This window comes from Hypanus sabinus, unplaced genomic scaffold (assembly GCF_030144855.1).
Source record: "Hypanus sabinus isolate sHypSab1 unplaced genomic scaffold, sHypSab1.hap1 scaffold_1416, whole genome shotgun sequence".
Lineage (NCBI taxonomy): Eukaryota > Metazoa > Chordata > Chondrichthyes > Myliobatiformes > Dasyatidae > Hypanus > Hypanus sabinus.
The window spans coordinates 42,261-63,392 of record NW_026779489.1 but is presented as its reverse complement, the minus strand read 5'-3'; the positions used below and the strand labels follow the sequence as shown (position 1 = coordinate 63,392).

At 42.4% G+C, this 21,132-nt stretch overlaps 1 protein-coding gene across 3 annotated transcripts in view; it reads right to left on the bottom strand.

Moving 5' to 3' along the window:
* Nucleotides 1–5,709: 5,709 nt before the first annotated feature.
* LOC132386954 (NACHT, LRR and PYD domains-containing protein 12-like) overlaps nt 5,710–21,132 on the bottom strand; it is a 53,613-nt gene continuing 38,190 nt past the window's right edge. For all 3 annotated transcript variants that reach the window (XM_059959309.1, XM_059959310.1, XM_059959312.1), the window contains 6 exons: nt 13,751–13,922; nt 13,578–13,643; nt 7,992–9,729; nt 6,901–6,987; nt 6,579–6,746; nt 5,710–6,414 (listed from right to left, as the gene is read on the bottom strand). In XM_059959309.1, the coding sequence (XP_059815292.1) occupies nt 6,327–6,414; nt 6,579–6,746; nt 6,901–6,987; nt 7,992–9,729; nt 13,578–13,643; nt 13,751–13,922 (2,319 nt within the window). In that variant the 3' untranslated portion in view covers nt 5,710–6,326. The remainder of the gene's footprint in view (nt 6,415–6,578; nt 6,747–6,900; nt 6,988–7,991; nt 9,730–13,577; nt 13,644–13,750; nt 13,923–21,132) is intronic.

Genomic DNA, 21,132 nt, shown 5'->3' with positions numbered 1-21,132 from the left:
TTCCTCCACTGTAGAAAAAGTCACTCCCCCCAACCTCCCCATCCTGTCAAATCAGACCACTCCTTCCCGTCCCATTATTCCCGCTCCCTCCCCGTCCCATTATTCTCGCTCCTTTCCTGTCATTTCACACCTCCTCGTCCGTCTTCGTCTTCCCCACGTCGGCCACCAGTTTGTGACAGGGACTTTCGCCCCTCCCCTTTCCGTCCCTATTGAGTCAGTGACTTCGCCACGTTCACCGTCTCATCAGTCCACTCCTCGTCCCGTCACTCCTCTTCCTCCCAAAACCCTCACCCCTCCTCCCCAAAACCCTCATGTATATATGTATGTGTGAATATCTGAGATATGTACATTAGTTTATTCAACATTATTAAAATTAAAACTGTATATAGTACGCAAGGCTATGTAAAACACATAGTAAAATAGTCAATAACATATTCGATCCCGCAATTGTATCCATGGGCACCGCATCTTCCTTCGCCATAGATTCTGAGTGTGACAGTGGCCATTGTAAGTCAGTGTCTCACTCCATCCCTGGCGGCCACATTAACCAAGGATTCGTCCATTTTAAATCAGCGCTTCCCTCCCTCTCTTGTGCTCACTTCTACCAAAGCCGTCACTCCCTCCTCAGCGGCCATTTCAAGTGAAGCGTCGGCAATTTGAAGTCAACGTGTCCTTCACTCCTTCTCTGCCGCTCACTTTAATCGAGGCGTCGCTCCCTCCTTGGTTCCGTTTCAACCCGGCCGAACTCCTTCAGTCAATTCATCTCTCCCTTTTTCTCAACAAAATTAATCAGCACATAACTCTCCCCTCCACCCATGGTAATTTTCAGAAAGTACACAATCACAACCCTGTCGGTCATTTTAACTCTGCCTGTCACTCCCACTCTCTTGTCAGTGTATCACTCCCTCCCTGCCGGCCATGAGAAACAAGGTGACCACAGCCATCTTAATTCCGCCCATCGCCCCCTCCCTGGCGCTCATTGTCTCTCAGCCCATCACTTTCTCCCTGGAGACCATTTTCAGTCAACCTTTCACTCCCTCCCTAGTGACCATTCTAAATCATTTCTGTCGTTCCCTCCCGATTCACCATTTTCAATCAGGAGCCCCTCGCATGACACTCTCTCGACCACCCTCCACTCGATTGCGCAGACTGTTTATCACAAATAATAAGTATATCGCAAAAAATAGAGACCGATCTGACATCCTCATCTCCGGAGATTTGGAGACCGAGGGCACGGTTCTCGGTCTCCAAATCCCAAATTGCGAATTTTCCCAGCCACGGGTCCTGATCTCTGTCTCCACACCGAGAGATTTACCGCGCACTGTGTCAGGTCTCTGTGTCGACACCGGGAATATTACCGCACACGTTTCCTGGTGTCTGTATCCTCCTCTCTCTACGACACTCGGAGTGATAACTCTCAATGAATGTCCCGGCATGGGGACACGGAAACTATAAACCTCTCTCACATGCATTCCCACCACCGCCATCTTCAGGAAGGCGTGCCGAAGGTCCTTCCATCCGATCATACCCACAGTCTCCGCCAGAAGTTAGAACCTCATCAGTTTTACAAACTCGTCAACATTCACACGACCCTCCACTTTTCTTGTAACTAATAAACCATCGACGTTCTCGTCAAATTTCCTAAACGCAGCACTGTGTTTTGTCAAGCTCGGAATTCTGGCGTCCCCGGCAATTTCCAGGTTAACATACCGGTAGGAAATGAACTGGAAGGCGTCCCATTGGGAGGCAGATGGAAGTAGTGAATGGGAAGGGGTGGGGCCCATTGGGTGAGAATGGAAAGGGGTGGGTCGATTGGAAATGAATGGGAACGGTTGATTCCTATTGGAAGTGAACATGAAGGTATGGGTCCCATTGGGGGTGAATGGGAAGGGGTGAATCACATTGGGAGAGATCAGAAAGGACTGGGTCCCTTTCCGAGTGAATGGGAAAGGATGGGTCCCATTGGGAGTGCATGGGAATGGATGGGTCCCATTGGGAGTGAATGGGAAAGGATGGGTCCCATTGGGAGTGATTGGGAATGGATGGGTCCCATTGGGAGTGAATGAGAATGGATGGGTCCCATTGGGAGTGAATGAGAATGGATGGGTCCCATTGGGAGTGAATAGGAATGGATGGGTCCCATTGGGAGTGAATGGGAATGGATGGGTCCATTGGGAGTGAATGGGAATGGTTGGGTCCCATTGGGAGTGAATGAGAATGGATGGGTCCCATTGGGAGTGAATGGGAATGGATGGGTCCCATTGGGAGTGAATGGGAATGGATGGGTCCCATTGGGAGTGAATGGGAATGGATGGGTCCCATTGGGAGTGAATTGGAATGGATGGGTCCATTGGGAGTGAATTGGGAATGGATGGGTCCAATTGGGAGTGATTCGGAATGGATGGGTCCCATTGGGAGTAAATGGGAATGGATGGGTCCATTGGGAGTGAATGGGAATGGATGGTTCAATTGGGAGTGAATGGGAATGGTTGGGTCCATTGGGAGTGAATTGGAATGGATGGGTCCATTGGGAGTGAATGGGAATGGATGGGTCCCATTGGGAGTGAATGGGAATGGTTGGGTCCATTGGGAGTGAATTGGAATGGATGGGTCCATTGGGAGTGAATGGGAATGGATGGGTCCCATTGGGAGTGAATGGGAATGGATGGGTCCCATTGGGAGTGAATGGGAATGGATGGGTCCATTGGGAGTGAATGGGAATGGATGGGTCCCATTGGGAGTGAATTGGAATGAATGGGTCCATTGGGAGTGAATTGGGAATGGATGGATCCAATTGGGAGTGATTCGGAATGGATGGGTCCCATTGGGAGTAAATGGGAATGGATGGGTCCATTGGGAGTGAATGGGAATGGATGGTTCAATTGGGAGTGAATGGGAATGGTTGGGCCATTGGGAGTGAATGCGAATGGATGGATCCATTGGGAGTGAATGGGAATGGATGGGTCCCATTGGGAGTGAATGGGAATGGATGGGTCCCATTGGGAGTGAATGGGAATGGATGGGTCCAATTGGGAGTGAATGGGAATGGATGGGTCCCATTGGGAGTGAATGGGAATGGATGGGTCCATTGGGAGTGAATGCGAATGGATGGATCCATTGGGAGTGAATGGGAATGGATGGGTCCATTGGCAGTGAATGGGAATGGATGTGTCCATTGGGAGTGAATGGGAAGTGCTGGGTCCCATTGGGAGTGAATGGGAATGGATGGGTCCCATTGGGAGTGAATGGGAATGGATGTGTCCATTGGGAGTGAATGGGAATGGATGGGTCCCATTGGAGTGAATGGGAATGGATGGGTCCCATTGGGAGTGAATGGGAATGGATGGGTCCCATTGGAAGTGAATTGGAATGGATGGGTCCATTGGGAGTGAATGGGAATGGATGGGTCCCATTGGGAGTGAATGGGAATGGATGGGTCCCATTGGGAGTGAATGGGAATGGCTGGGTCCCATTGGGAGTGATTCGGAATGGATGGGTCCCATTGGGAGTGAATGGGAATGGATGGGTCCATTGGGAGTGAATGGGAATGGATGGTTCAATTGGGAGTGAATGGGAATGGTTGGGTCCATTGGGAGTGAATGCGAATGGATGGATCCATTGGGAGTGAATGGGAATGGATGGGTCCCATTGGGAGTGAATGGGAATGGATGGGTCCCATTGGGAGTGAATGGGAATGGATGGGTCCCATTGGGAGTGAATGGGAATGGATGGGTCCCATTGGGAGTGAATGGGAATGGATGGGTCCATTGGGAGTGAATGCGAATGGATGGATCCATTGGGAGTGAATGGGAATGGATGGGTCCCATTGGGAGTGAATGGGAATGGATGGGTTCAATTGGGAGTGAATGGGAATGGTTGGGTCCATTGGGAGTGAATGCGAATGGATGGATCCATTGGGAGTGAATGGGAATGGATGGGTCCATTGGGAGTGAATGGGAATGGATGTGTCCATTGGGAGTGAATGGGAAGGGCTGGGTCCATTGGGAATGAATGGGAATGGTTGGAGTCCATTGGGAGTGAATGGGAATGGTTGGAGTCCATTGGGAGTGAATGATAAGTGTTGGGGTCCGTTGGGAGTGAATGGGAAGGGCTGAGTCCCATTGGGAGTATGGGAAGGGATGAGGTCTATTGGGATGTCGGGCGATGAGATTGAAATGAAGTGCATGGGGTCCAGTTGGAATGTTCGGAAGAAGGAAGCGAATGGATGGGGTTGTGTCCCGTTACGAATGCAGATGGGTGCAATGAATGGGAAGGGGTGGGGTCTATTGGGAGCGCAGACAGTGCTTAGACGATGGGAGTGAATGAGTAGTGGCATGTCCCGTTAGGAATGCGGATGGTGGGAATGAATGAGAAAAGGTGACCTTTGATTGAGAGCGAGGCCTGTGTGAAAGGATGGGAAGGAGTGCCGACGGTGAGAGAGAACAGCAAGGGGTGCAGTCTCGGTTTTGCAAAATTATCCTCATCCTCGATTTCACCCTGGGCTACTTCTTAAAGGTAGAAGTCAAATGTGATTCTCAACCAGAAGTGGGTGATGTGTCGGTATGGAGGGAGATTCACTCTGTGTCTGATCACAGGAGTGTGTGATGGGACAGTATGGAGGGAGCTTCTCTCTGTGTCTGAACCTGGGAGTGTGTGATGGGACAGTGCGGAGGGAGATTCACTGTGTCTGACCCCGGGAGTGTGTGATGGGACAGTATGGAGGGAGCTTCTCTCTGTGTCTGAACCTGGGAGTGTGTGATGGGACAGTGCGGAGGGAGATTCACTGTGTCTGACCCCGGGAGTGTGTGATGGGACCGTGTGGAGGGAGATTGACTCTGTGTCTGACCCCGGGAGTGTGTGATGGGACAGTGCGGAGGGAGAGTCACTCTGTGTCTGACCCCGGGAGTGTGTGATGGGACGGTGAGGAGGGAGATTCACTCTGTGTCTGACCCCGGGAGTGTGTGATGGGACGGTGTGGAGGGAGATTCACTCTGTGTCTGACCCCGGGAGTCTGTGATGGGACAGTGTGGAGAGAGATTCACTCTGTGTCTGACCCCGGGAGTGTGTGATGGTTCGGTGTGGAGGGAGATTCACTCTGTGTCTGACCCCGGGAGTCTGTGATGGGACAGTGTGGAGAGAGATTCACTCTGTGTCTGACCCCGGGAGTGTGTGATGGTTCGGTGTGGAGGGAGATTCACTCTGTGTCTGACCCCGGGAGTGTGTGATGGGACAGTGTGGAGAGAGATTCACTCTGTGGCTGACCCCGGGAGTGTGTGATGGGACAGTGTGGAGAGAGATTCACTCTGTGTCTGACCCCGGGAATGTGTGATGGGACGGTGTGGAGAGAGATTCACTCTGTGTCTGACCCCGGGAATGTGTGATGGGACGGTGTAGGCAGCTTTCCTGCATGCTAACGCCGGTTTTCCATCCCCATCCCTCTCACACTGAGGACTTCAGTGGACTCACGTCGATTTTAACTGTCTGCGGGGTATGAGGGGGTCAGTTAGCCAGGATGGAGGTTGGGTGGAGATGAGATACTGGGCATCCAGACTCTGTCAGTCCGACCTCCCTCAGCCTGGAGCTGAGACGCTACTGTGTCAGTGTGAGGAGCTCCGACCCACTGTTGCAGTGCACAGGGTGCGGGGGGGTGGGTGGGTGCAGCAGAAACCTTAATAAAATCTCTAGTCTGACACTAAGACAGGTAGCTACAGGATTATTGATTTCATCATGACAAATGTAAATTTAACAATGTGTGAGCTGCTGACATGCGGGAATAAATAAGCTGCTCCCGACTCTCTCACAGTCACACACAATTAACTGACCGGTGACAACGAGTGACCGGTTGAATAATCAGTCCCGTTTCTCACTGTCACTCTGCATCGGGGAACCGATGATTATAAAATCACACTTCAGGGACGTGTCTAGGATCGCTGCAGATCCAGGGTCACTGCCGAGGGATTTGTCCATTTAACATCATTATATCGGCCACACTGGAGAATGCACCGTCCTCAGCAAAGGGAGCAAAAGGATCTCGTCCCGTTCTCTTCCTATCTGTGTAATTCCCCGGGATCTCACGTGGGGGTGGGTGTCTCGGACACGTACACCCGGCGGAAGCTGATCAGCTGGACAACAGCTGGAAATACATCACTGCAGGACTGCTTCCGATGTCACAGAGCGCGAGACTGGAACAAGTTCCGTTAAAACCATTGGGAATTACCCCTGGCACCCGGTTTAAAGGTACGGGTGGGAGTTAAAGGCGAAAGGGGCAGGGGAATTGACCAAAATGCCACCATCCTGCGGGCAGGGATGTTCCCACACTCAGATGTTCAGATCCACACTGTCAGTCCGGGTCTGCGTTCCTGCAGAGATCTCAGTTCCTCCTTCCTGGTCTCACTGAACTGATTCTCCCCCAGCCTGAAACAGATGGGAAAATAAAGATGAAATAAACAGATTACACAACAGTGTCAGTAACAGGGGACCGGGGTTAATATTTCAACAACACTCACTGAAAAATATCACGAGAAAATCCGCGGATCCGCTGATATTTTATCACATTGAACATTAACACAAACACTCACCGGATCCGCTCCAGACTCGGGAGGGTCAGTATGAGGCGGCGGAGAGCGGGGACAGATCGGTCTGTCAGCGAGTTTACTGCCAGGTTCAGCTCCGACAGTGATGGGTTTGTCCTGAGAGCGGAGACGAGATCCTCGGCACCAGAATCTGTGAGAGCAACCTTCCTGAGTCTAGAGACGAGAGAGAGTAAGGGTGAAGGACACAGAGAGACAGGAGACAGTACAAATCCCCAGTGTTTATCAGTAACACAATTAGAGATCACATTAATGTTCAGTGTCAGACACCAGTGACTAGAAACACAATCTCCCACAGTCTGATACTTACTCCAGTTTCTGTATTTTACACTCCGGGTTCCTCAGAGCCGCAGACACCAGTTTCACTCCTGAATCTCCCAGTTCGTTCCACCCAAGGCTAAACGCAAACAGAGAGATTGATGACCAAAGTGAGTCAAACCGTGGGTCTGAGGGAATTTTTCTCACTCGGATATTTCAGGAAATATTAAACCATTCAGTAAATCACTGATCGGAGTTCCCAACGCTGTCAAGGTACCTCACTGACCAGCTCCAGGGGATTCACCAAATGTCAGTAATTTAGTCTGTCGGTGTGACCCTGTAAACTCCAAATATTCTGTATCAATCCCCGATGGTGAGAGAAATGTTCCTGATGTGGGAGTTTCAGGAGGGGCAGTGTTGAAGGGGAGAATGTTTCACATTGAGGAGGATTTGTGAATGGGGAAATGTCGATTGGAAATGACAACACCTGGGGAAAAGAATGGAATGGAAGGAGGATGGAGAAGAGAGAACCCACAAGAGGAAAGGTGATGGGGAACAGTGATCCCACAGGAAGATGGGAATTGGGAAGAGAGTTCCAACAGGATGAAGTAGAATGGGGAGAGGAGATGCACCCATGGGGTCCGGGTATCTGGTAGAGAACACAGTCACACATGTGGACTGAAGGTGATAGTCGCTCACGGGGAAGGGCAGGGGAGGACAAACTCACAGTGGCATTTCATTCCTTCTCACTGGGACAGTCTGCTGACGGTCTCTTGTCCCTCACCGGGAAGGGGATGTGAATCTCTGACCCACCTGCTGCAGTCAGTGTCAGTCTGGGTGTCAGTAACAGTGAGAAGGAACATTGTCAATGGACGTGTCACAGGCAGCGAGGAACACGGCCATTCCCGTGATTTACTACCATTAAACCAATGGTCGTTGTTCACTGATCTGATGAAGTCTCCAACATCCCTTCACAAGGAAGCACAGAACCCTCCCGTCCTTGGGGAATTACTGACCAGTCCCCTGGTCATTTGACACAATTCTTCACAATCTGATTTACTCCAGTTTTACCCGAACTCTTTTACATTGAAACAACACAATGGAACAGTTTCACAGTTCAGAGTGAGAGACAAATCAAGTTACCTCAACTCCTGGCACTTGTGCAGCCCGGGTCCCAGCCTCTGGATTCCTTCACACTGAATGTGGCAGTTCTCCAGTTTGAGGTGTTTTATTGTATCACAGAGTCCGATGACATGAGACAGGACCGCACAGTCAATCGGGGTCAGTGTCATTCCACTGAGTGAAAGTGTTTCCACAGATCCCAGTGCATTCTGAGCCAGTCTATCATTCTGAGACTCAAACAGGTAGTGCAATGTGTTCAGGAGGCTCCTTTTACCAGCTTCACTCTCTGTGTTTCCACTCTGGCGTTTAACCTCCTCCTTCACCCAGTCAATCACCCGGCAGGTTGTTTGATGAGGAAATGGACCCAGAAACTCCTCCAGGCCCCGAGCTGTCATTGGGGAGGAGAGACCAGCAACAAAACGGAGAAATACCTCAAATCGCCCATCTGTCATGTTGTGGGTTTCAGTGAGGAGTTTCTTAATATCTCTGCCATCTGGGATCAGGAATTGTGTCACTGCAGCTACAAACTCTTGGATGGTGAGGTGTGGGAATGTGTATACCACGCTTTGGGCAGAATCCTCTCTCTCCAAAAGCTCCATCAGGAACCCGGACAGGAACTGGGAAGGCTGCAGATTGTACTTGATCAAATCTCCATCTGTAAACACAATCTTCTTCTCGGACACTCCTCTGAAGGCCATCTGACCAACCCTGAGCAACACATCACGGGGGTTCTCAATCTCACGGCCATGGTTTTTCAGGATGTTGTAAATATAGTAGGAGTACAGTTGGGTGATGGTCTTGGGAACTCGCTGTGGGTCCCTGACTCTTTGTGTGAAGAAGGGGCCCAGTACCAGAGCGAGGATCCAGCAGTAGGAGGGGTTGTAGCTCATGGTGTACAGGATCTCGTTCTCCTTCACGTGTTTGAAAACAGCTGCTGCCACCGCCTGATCTTCAAAATGCCTGAAGAAATATTCCTTCCGTTCCTCACCGACAAATCCCAGGAGTTCAGCCCAAACACCGATCTTAGCCTTTTCCAATAAATGTAACATAGTGGGGCGGGTTGTCACCAGCACTGAACACCCTGGGAGCAGCTTGTGCTGGATTAAACTGTACACAATGTCAGACACCTTGCATTTGAATTCAGGATCTGTGCATGTGGACTGAGGTTCTGTGTCTCTCCAACTGTCAGCAAAATCAATTGTGTCATTGAACTCATCCAGACCATCGAATATAAACAGCAGTCCCTCTGGGTTCTTCCAGACCTCTCTCAGGATATTCCCAAAGTAAGGATACTGATCCAGAAGCAGTTCCTTCAGGTTTATTCTGCAGTTAATGGAGTTTAAAGCACGGAATTTGAAACTGAAGACAAACTGGAATTTATGATATATTTTCCCCGTGGCCCAGTCATAAACAATCTTTTGTACCATTGTTGTTTTCCCGATCCCCGGTAGTCCAGCCACTGCTGCTGAACTCCCAGATTTGTATTTTCTCTGGGAAAAGCTGCTGTGGAACAACTGACCAGTCTGGATTTTTTCCAGCTCTCCGCGGAGATGTTTCTCTCTGCACTCCTCGTGGTCTCTGCCTCTTGCCAGCAGCTCATGTTCCGCCAGTCTCCGATCTCGAACAGTAGAAATGACCGTGAGCTCAGCGTATCGATCAACCAGTGGGAAAACCTTCACCTTCTCCCTCATCAGGATCGTGTTCACTCTCAGTGTTTCAGTTTGTGCCCGCAGAGTCTCCTTGTGTTTCTGTTGAACATCTTCCATGGGAACAGAGAACATAGTCAAAATGTTATGTGGTTCAACGGACAAAGAAATTTCTAAATGCATTCCAATATTCAGTGTTTGAGATTACATGAATTAATTCAATGTTTCCATAGATATTAGGACAGGAAGTAAAATTCTGTACATATCTGTCCAGACACCCGAATTAACAGCAATGAATGTCCCACGTAACCAGCCTTTGCCCCTTCTCCTGTCGGAAGAAACACTTCCATCCGGCTTAGTGACTAAACCACACGTGAAGGCCAGGAGTGGGACTTTGTTGTCAGAGACTATTTTAGTCGCACACCACTGGGATCATTTAATAGGTCATGGCAGCTCATCCCCACTACCACCCCAATCTTAAGCAACCAAGGGGCAATGTAGTATTGACAACAGTAAATCAGTAATTTGGTTTATTAATGTCACATGCACCACAGTAAAATGCATGTGATCCAAATAGATCATTACATCACATCAGTGCAATGAGGTCGTACAAGGAAAAATGGAACAGAATACTTAAGAGAAACAGTGTTTCAGTTGCCGAGAAAATGCAGTTCAGGCAGACAATAAGGAGGAAGGCAAAAGGATCATTGGGAGGTCAGGGTTTTGTTTTTGAAATTATGCTCACAAAGTGTAGAATTCAACACCTAAAACTACAGGACTGTGCAGAAGTCTGAGGTGTATATTACGACTGACAACATTTTGTCTTTTATTTTCTAGTTTGCACTTTATCCCGTTGTGATGCGTTTTGAACGGCATCGTCTGGATGAAAGGTACTTTATAAAAAAGTTGTTGTTGTTGTTGTTATTATTATTATTTTCTTAGCCTAAATCTTGAGGTACTGGCATGGCCAAGCACACTCATGTCTGAATTGACAGGAAATGTCAGACTATTCTCGTGGTGTATAGTATTGTGGGGTTTCGAAGTTTTACACAAGTATTGCTGTGTGAGCCTAACTGTTTAACACATTTGTGTAAACGCCTTTGGGATGATACCGGTTATCGATATTACGATTGGGATAATGAATAACCTGTTCGTGTTCCATAGATCTTTCATTTTTCCCTTTTAATTCAGCATATTTCTGGTGTTTTTCCTAACTAATTTCTGAATGTGTGTTTGGAATGGCAATATATATTTAAAAAGTTGTGTTTGCTTGTTTATTCTGGAAAATTATATCCAAACGGTTACCATTGATTATCCTATCTGAGACAATGATCGGTCACAGTATGATATGAAGGACTCTAATTCTTAACTACTTGATGTGTGGCCAGCTGGTTAAAGCGTAGGTCTAGTGATCTGATGGTCACCAGTTTGAGCCTCAAATGAGGCACTGTAGTGTCCTTGAGCAAGGCACTTAAACACACATTGCTCTGCGATGACACCGGTGGTGTGGAGAGGGGAGACTTGCAGCATGGGCAACTGCCGGTACTTCCATTCCTTCCAAGCGCAAATCAACGAGGCAAACACAGGCCTCAAAAACTCTAAAAGTGGAGCAGCCTTGTACTTATAGTAATTTATTGTGTTATTCATCAGTTGTAGTTTAAGCAAGATTTTTGTGAATGTTGTCCACCACTTGATTGTGCTTGTGCAGGTCATGAGATTCAGTGAAATTACTGCAGGATTATTGATGTAAATTCAGATTTTCTTCAGCCATGGAGAAGATTGTTAGAAGGTTTTCCTTTAATACATGATTATCTATTTTCTTTGCTTTTTCATATCCTAAATATATGTTTCATCCATCGGTTGCATTGTATCCTGATGCTCTGTTTGATATTCTACTGGCTCTATTGCACCTTTCTTTATGATTCATGTTTTGTACTTTTCTATTATAAAGTTGCTGCTTATATCTTTGGAAATTAGTTCCATTTTTTGAATAATTTGCTTTAGCTTTACTGATGCAAGAGCAAATAACTTCCATTTGTCAATGTATAGCTGTGTCAAGGTATAATTTGTATTTTTTTCTGATTTGTATCTGATTTTTGTCAATTTCAGTAAATTATGGGCAGACTTAAAGCCAGACAGAACCATATTAGGCTAACTGAGTCTCTCTGGAAAATCCCTCAATTTATTTTGATAATGCTGGTTGTTTCTTTGTGTATGTTAATAGGACGATCATTTTACGCCAATGCTTCATTAGATGTTGCCGAAATTTCACAATTATTGTATGACTTTATATATATTTGGAACTTCTCTTTAACACGCGAGGGACAGAATCAAATGGTTTGATAAACAATATATCACTGAAAGATTTCTGCTCTCCACAGGTTTTGAAATATAATTACCTAATCTGTTATCTGTTGTTCACACCCAAACGGTATTCTTTCTGCTCTCCTGTGAGTATATTGTGGTTATCTAAGTGAGTTGTTATTTGTTACGAGATGCATGATGCTACAATTTTATATAAAAATAAAATTGTCTTATTATTAAGAGCCAATAATAACATAGTAGGTGACCATTCAGTAGTCTTATAAATGCAGAATTAAAGTTGTCCTTGATGCTGGTGGTACATACCTTCAGCTTTTTATATTTTCTGCCACATGGGAGTATTAAAGAGAGTATGTTTGAGCTGGTTTGGGGTTCAGTAGCAAGGCTTTGGGCCGGGTTTGTGTCTTGCCAACTTGATTGAGTTCCTCCAGGAGGTGAGAAAGATGATGGATGAAGTTACACATGGATGTTGTCTACTTGAATATTGGTAGAGTCTTTGACCAGGTCCCACATGGGAGGCTCATACAGAAAATTAACATGCCTGGGAACTGTGTGAATTGTGCTGGCTGGTGGGGACCCACACTGGGAGAAATTTCTTGGCTGGCGGGTGGTGAATCTGTGAAATTATTGGCATAGACAGCTGAGGAAGACATGTCATTGGATATATTTAAAATACAGGTCGATATGTTCCTGATTCGGAAGAGCATCAACATTTACACAAGGCAGGATAATGGGGTTCAGGGGAATTGTGGAGGAAATTCACTGAGCCAAATGGCTCCTAAGTCTTATGGTTTTAGGGAGCATCAGGAGATTTGTATTCATTTCTGATAGTCCAGCTCTTGGAAGGATTAGAGATGGTGCAGAACAGGTTCATCAGGATGATGCCTAGATTCAGTGACATGTGCTACAAGTAGAGGTTTGATAAACTTCGTTTGTTTAGTCTGGTGGTACAATAAGAATCTGACTGAGGTGTACAAGTTTGAAAGATGACAGTTTGAGTCGACAGCCTGTATTTTGTTTGTTATTTTTTATTAGACTGGTGTCTGATATCAGAGGGCATTTTGTTAAGGTGAGAAGGGGTAAATTTACAGCAATTGTGGGTAGTTTTTTCACAGAGCTGTGGGTGCCTGGAATTTACTGTCTGGGTCATGTCAGAGGCAACTATATTATAGATGCTCCTAGATATGCATGAATGTGCAGGAAATGCAAGGATATGGTCAGAAATATAAGAAAGGATACCAAAGTTTATGTTTTCTCTTTCCCAGACTACCGAATCACAAAAGGTAAAGAATTGAGTGTAACTGCTATTACGAAGGAAAGGGGGCTTCGGAATCTGAAAGATCTGAAGATGGAAAAGTCACCTGGATTGGGTCATACAGTATAGCAGCAGTGTGCCTGGGGTGTGAGGGCATTCCCAGAGCGTGAGGACCTGGAGTCAGGGCTTCACCAGAACCAACAGCTGGATTAATAGAAAAATACAATGTAGAATATTCAGGCTGCAAAGAGAGATTGTTACTTTAAATTGTTACTTGAATACAGAGATCAGAGAGTGACTAATGGCAAGTTTTCATTCCCGAGTTTTACCAAGTCCCAGACTAACATTTTAGATGCAGTTTGAACTGTGCATATCATCACTCACCTATCAGTTGAATGGGTAACTCAGATAACCCTTGGGCAATGTTCATGTATTCCTGTTGATCAGGGCCTGTTTAAATATATTTAATAATCCATGGAAACAGAGCTAAAATAATTAATATAACAAAAATATTTATTTCAATGTGCCTTTGTGTTCAGTGCGTGTTTTTATCATACCGTGTTCCTGTATTTCCCTCAGTATTTTGTCCAGCTTTGGTAATTCTGTCCTCCACATCAGAAAGGATTCCCACATCGCCCTCCGGGCCCGGGAGCCTTTGCCCATCACCAAACTGAGGAAAAGTCTGGAACTCTCCGTCCGGTTTCCCTTCTCTGTCAGTTCAGTGACTTTCTATAAAAGGAAAACAGTATATTTATTGTGGAACAGACAGACAGACATGTGGAATGTGCAGGAAAACATCTGTACATGGGCTCAGACATCAACAGAGAAACAGTAACTGAAGGAACTTCTAAATCAATTTTGTGTGAGAATAAGGATTTACTGATAACCTGCAGTAGGTGTAATGTCATTAATTTCCTCGATCTGTCAATGTGCAGCATTATGTCAACAAGATATGACAACAAGATGGTAAGAGAGGGGAGAGCGAGAGAGCAAAAAGAATGGATGGTGGGAATCCAGTTCAGCTGGAGACGCTCATGGAGTGAGTACTCTTTTGGATTCGCTCCATAACCTTTTCTATTTTTAACCTTTGATCACCCTTATTCAGCTTATTTTTACCTATACCGAAAATTTCTTTATTCATTTTTTTTGGATTTACTGCCAAGAGTTTGTTGTGAACTTTTGAAGATATGCAAACAGAAATGTCTCTCAGGTCTAAGGGACGGGATCCCGGACGTAATCCGAACCGTAACGGAAAAAAGCAGGCTCCGCCACAACAAACTCAATTAACTTTTGAATTGTTTATGGAGGTTTTGGATAAAAAATTTGCTGAACTACAACAATTTTTTAAAGAAGATATAAAGGCTTTTCAAGAGTACATGGTTAAGACGGATTTAGTAATTAAACATCAACAAGCTCTTATTGCGTCTCTGCAAGAAGATGCTCGGAAGCGAGATTTGACTATTGGAAAACTGCAACAGGATTTAATTTCGACCATTAAGCTGATGGAATCCCTTAAAGCCAAGAGTGACGATTTTGAGAATCGGTCCAGAAGACAGAACTTACGTATACTTGGTCTTCCAGACGGCATAGAAAAAAAATGACCCTTCGAAATATTTTGCACAACTTTTAAAAGAAGCGTTTCTGACGATTTTCCCGAATAACCCCCCTTTATTGGATCGGGCACATAGAATTTGGCGTCGATCACCAAGTGTTACAGACAAACCTTCGGTGGTAATTGTCCGGTTCCATTATGTACATGACAAAGAACAACTTATAAGAGCTTCTCGTCGAGCAGGAATGATTAAATTCAAAGAATTTTGCTTCTGCCTGGTCGAAGACTTTAGTCCTGACCTTTTAAAAAGAAGGCTTCTTTTTAAATCATTGATGGCTGAATGTTATGAGAAAAATCTGAAACCTGCGCTTCTATACCCTGCGAAGCTTCGAATATCTCCGTCGAATGCTCCACGACAGGTTTTCATTTCAACTTCAGAAGTGAGAAAATATCTGGAGGAGAACTTCCCTACTGCTACAGACACCAGTCTCTAATAAATGAACGATTCTTATCGTGTAAGATGGTTCTCGATCTCTTAAACCAGAATTAAAATCTGGTTATTTGTGTAGGTTCATCCTACACCTTATACTTAAGTTAAAGTGTGTTTGCATCATATTAATTGTTTTGCCTTATACACTTTAATCATTTAACTACATATTTGTCTATTAACTTTGTTCCTTCGAAGGTATATTTTTAATTCTTTGACGGTGAATTTTTCCTTGACTAAGATGGTGGTTTTTTGGAAAAGATTTTTGGTTTTGCTTAAGATGGCGTTATGTTTATATTTTTCGCGTTTCTTCCGTACAATGCATCGCTTATCTTAGCTTAAATATTTTTTGTTTTGTCTGGGCCAGAGCCCGATTTATAAGTTTTTTTTTAGTGATTATATTCTTATTCTTTTTACAACTAACTATACTTAGAAATATGGTTTTTATTATAGCGATTTTAATTTTTAAAGTCGGGGTGATTCTTTTATATATATCCTTCTTATATGGAGTGTTCTTCAGCTGACATGGGGGTAGGTTTAGTCTTACTTTTTCTCTTTTTAAGTCATATTTTGGATTTTTCTCTTTTTCTCGGGGGGTGTGGGGATGGTCTGTTTTCTAATTCTATTTTTTTTTGTACCAGTTTGTGTTAGTTTTTTTATTTAGGCTGTTTTTGAACTTCAAATATGTCTGTGTTGTCGTCACTTCCGGGTCTTCTCACTACTTTTGTTCCTCTTCCGGGTGCATGAGTTTATAAGTTGGTTAACCCTTTTTATACCAAAGGGTTGATTATAGAATTATGGCTCAGACCATTAATTTTGTGTCTTGGAATACTAATGGTTTAAATCATCCAATTAAACGAAAGAAGATTTTCAAAGTATTCCAAAGACTTAATGCTCATATCATTTTTGTACAAGAAACTCATGTGAGGAGGGAGGACAAATTTCGTTTTTTTAGATTTTGGCGGGGTCAACAGTATCACGCAAATTCGAATGCTAAAGTAAAAGGAGTTCCAATTTTTATTGACTCCTCTATTTCATTTGTTCAACATGATATTTTTTCAGATCCGAATGGCAGATTTTTGTTAATTACAGGTTTACTTTGTAATAAAAAGGTTGCTGTGGTTAATGTTTATGCTCCAAATGTGGATTGTCCTGACTTTTTTAAGTCTTTATTTACTTCTTTACCCAATCTAAACGAATATAAGTTAATAATGGGTGGTGACTTTAATTGTTGTTTAAATCCTCTGATGGATAAATCTTTATCTATTCAGACTTTACCTAATAAGTCAGCCACTTGTATTAACTCTTTTTTGACTGACAATGGAGTTTTTGATATTTGGAGATTCCAGTATCCTCATGACAAAGAGTTTTCTTTTTTCTCACATGTTTATCACTCTTATTCAAGAATTGATTATTTTTTTGTAGATTCTTGTTTTATTCCATTGGTAATTGGTTGTAACTATGATATTATAGCTATCTCTGATCATGCTCCGTTATTACTTTCTATGAAATTTACGGATACAGCTTCTAATGCAAGACAATGGCGATTCGAGTCTACCTTGTTGCAAGACCCTGAGTTTATAAAATTTATGGAGGAGCAGATTGACTTCTTCTTCTCCACTAATTCTACAGATGATATTTCCTGCGGAACATTTTGGGACACTTTTAAAGCTTATATACGTGGACAGATTATTTCTTATTCTGTTGGTTTGAGGAAACCTATCAAGATGGAAACTCTTTTATTGGTTGATAAAATTAAAGAGATTGATAAGAGATATTCGATTGCTCCTAGTAAGAAGCTTTACAAACAAAGGGTTGAACTTCAAATGGAACATAGTTTATTACTTACATCCTCGATTGAAAATCAATTAATGAAAACTAAATCTGATTTTTATATAGATAGTGATAATTCTGGTAAACTGTTAGCTAGTCAATTGAGGAATGCTTTGGTTAAACGTCAAATCACTAAGATTGGTCAGCAGAATGGGAATTTGACAGTTAATCATGATGAGATAAATAAGGCATTTCAAGATTTCTATACCTCCCTGTATCGATCTGAATTTCCTCAAGATTATAATACCATGTCTGATTTTCTTGGAAAATTAAATTTTCCAAGGTTATCATCTGATGATCTTTTGATATTGGATACTCATATTACGGATGTAGAAATTAAAGGGGCTATTTCCTCAATGAATTCTGGGAAAGCACCGGGTCCAGATGGTTATACAGTTGATTTTTTTAATTTTTTTTCCGCTACTCTTTCCCCTTGGTTAGGTAAGGTTTTTGAGGAAGCCATTAGATTAGGGAAATTGCCACAATCTTTTTATAGAGCTTCCATTTCTTTAATATTGAAGACCCTACTAACTGTGCTTCTTATAGACCTATATCTTTATTGAATGTAGACTCCAAGATTTTTTCCAAGTTACTGGCATCTAGATTGGAGAAGGTATTACCCAAAATTATTTCAGATGATCCAACTGGCTTTATTAAAAATCGTTATTCTTTTTTTAACATTGGGAGATTGTTGAATATTGTTTATACTCCCTCACATGATACTTCAGAATGCGTGATTTAATTAGATGCGGAGAAAGCATTTGACAGAGTTGAATGGCCTTACTTATTTAATGTGTTGGAGAAGTTTAATTTTAGTCCGATATTTATATCATGGATTAAATTGATTTATCATACTCCAGTGGCCTCAGTGTTTACCAATAATCAAAGATCTCCCTTTTTTCGCCTATTTCGGGGCACTAGACAGGGATGTCCTCTTAGTCCATTACTATTTAACATTGCCTTAGAACCTTTGGCAATTGCCATCAGACAATCACAGGATATTTTGGGTATTAATCGTAGGACAGATATTCATATATTATCTTTGTATGCAGATGATTTATTACTATTCATTTCTAACCCGGAGAAATCCATTCCAGCAGTTTTATCATTATTGGCTCAATTTAGTGAGTTTTCTGGGTATAAGTTAAATCTTAATAAAAGTGAATTGTTTCCATTGAATAAACGGGTCCCAATTTATGGAAATTTACCTTTTAAATTAGTTAATGACTTTTTTACTTATTTATGGATCAAAATCACAAAAAACCATAAGGATTTATTTAGATTTAATTTTTTACCCTTAATTGATGAGATTAAAGGTTTGTTTACTAGGTGGTCACCTCTGTCTTTATCCCTAATAGGTAGGATTAATGCTATTAAGATGGTTATTTTACCTAAGTTTTTATATATTTTTCAAGCGATACCAATTTTTATCCCGAAATCTTTTTTTACTAATGTTGACTCTAAAATTTCTTCATATATATGGCAGAATAAAAATCCCAGGTTAGGTAAAACATATTTACAGAAGACAAAAAAGGAAGGCGGGTTAGCATTACCTAATTTCAGCTTTTACTATTGGGCAGTTAATATTAGATATTTGTTATGTTGGTTGAAAGATGGGGGTGGATCTTTTGGCCCTTGTTGGGTGAGTTTGGAAACTAAATCGGTATCAGCTTATGCTCTGGGTTCTATTTTAGGGACTTCTCTCCCTTTTGCTCTTTCTAAATTGCCGAAACAAATTGACAACCCGATAGTTAAACATACTTTGCGTATATGGTTTCAATTTTCGAGATTTTTTGGGTTGACTCAATTCGTTTTAAATAGTCCTATTGTATCTAATTGTTTTTTTCACCCTTCCATTATAGATCAGGCTTATTCAGCTTGGAAAACTAAGGGATTACTAAGATTTTCTGATTTGTTTTTAGATCATTGTTTCATGTCTTTTGAGCAATTATCCAACAAATATAACTTGCCGAGATTTCATTTTATTAGATATTTACAGACTAGACATTTTTTAAGTTCTGTACTCTATACGTTTCCAAATTTTGTGCCTTCAGATACTTTGGAGAGTTTATTTGAATTAGACCCTTTTCAAAAAGGGCTTATTTCAAAACTTTATAATATAATTATGAAGATACATTCAGAGCCACTTTATAAGACTAAAAAGGATTGGGAAAGAGATCTTAGTTTTAGAATTTCTAGTGAGAATTGGGATAGAATTCTTCAATTAGTTAATACATCATCGTTATGTGCCAAACATTCACGAATACAATTTAAGGTCGTACATAGGGCCCATATGTCCAAGGATAAATTAGCTCTTTTTTACTCTCATATAAGTCCTATTTGTGATAGATGTCATTCTGAAATTGCGTCTTTAACTCATATGTTTTGGTCATGTTCATTTTTGGAGAAATATTGGAAGGATATTTTTGATAATATTTCTGCGGTTTTGAATATCGATTTACAACCTCATCCTATTACCGCAATTTTTGGTTTACCAATGTTAGACTCACTGCATTTATCTTCTTCAGCCCATCGAATGATTGCATTTCTAACTCCGATGGCTAGAAAATCTATATTGTTGAATTGGAAAGAAATTAATTGGTTCTCTCAAACTACGGTATGTTTAAATTTAGAAAAAATTAGAAGTGGTACTTTTGAGACTTCTATTAAATTTGAAAAGTTATGGAGACCATTTATTCAACATTTTCATATGATGTAATATGACACTGTGCCAAGTTCATTTGATTTCCCAGCTTTTAGCTTATGTATTTTGAGAGGACCGGAAGTGACGGCATTGATGAATATTTTTGTGAGATATTATAAACAGCCCCCCTTTTTTTTTCCTTCTCCTTTTTTTTGTTTCTTTTTTTTATTACTTATTAGTTATAGTTATTAGATTAGCTAGTTTTGCATTATAAAAATAAATTTTTGTTTTTCTTTTCTTCCCTTTTTCTTTTTTCTTTATATGATACATTATGAAATATTTAGATTTACTATGTCCACACATATATCTTATGGCTTAGGTCTTGGTAAACCCATATATATTGTAACTATTATGTATGTTTTTTTTTCATATGTACTGGAATGTGTATGTTGGTAATTTCTTTATCAATATATCATTTGTATTCTGTCCATATTACTAATACTAATTAAAAGATTTAGAAAGAAAGGATGGTCAGCATCACTGAATCGTGGATGAAAGAAGATCATATTTGGGTACTTACATCCAAGGATAAATACTGAATTGAAAGGATACGCAAGTGGGCGAAAGGGTTGGGTTGACTCTGTTGTCATTAAAAATGAAACATCCTGAGAAAGAGGTGATATCCGATTGGATGATGGAGATGTTAAGAGACTGCATAGGTAAAATGACCCTGATGGAAATTATATACTGCCCTGTTAACAGTAACCAGGATAGGGGCAACAAATTTCAACACCAAAGAGAAGAGGCATGTAAAAAGGTGAATATGAAAATAGTTTTAGGGAATTTCAATATGCAGATAGCTTTGGAAAATCAGGTCGGTGTTGAATCCCAAGTGAGGGAATTCATAGAATGCCAATGAGGTGCCTGTTGAGAGAGGCCTATGGTTGAGCCCACTCTAGGAAAGGCGGAGCTGGATTCGATGTTGTGTATTGCACTAGATTTGATTGGGGAGCTTAAGGTAAATAAACCCTTAAGAGGCAATCATCAGAAAATAGCAGAACTCACGCTGCAGTTTGAGCGGGCGAAGGTAAAGTTTGATATATCAGCATTACAGTGGAATAAAAGAATTACAGAGATATAGAAGAGGAGCTGGGCAAAAATAATTCGAAAGTGACATGAACAGGGACAATGGCAGTGCAGGAATGGCGGAAGTTTCTCGGAGCAATTCAGAAGGGTCAGGACAAATGATCACAGAGATGCAGAATTATTCTAAAGGGAAGATGATGTACCGTTGCTGACAAGGTAATCAAAGCAGCACAAAAGCAAAGGGGAGGGCACAGAATATTACAAATTATAGTAGAAAGCTGGAGGACTGAGATGTTTTTACAAAACAATTGAAGAAAATTAAAAAGTAAGTACAGAA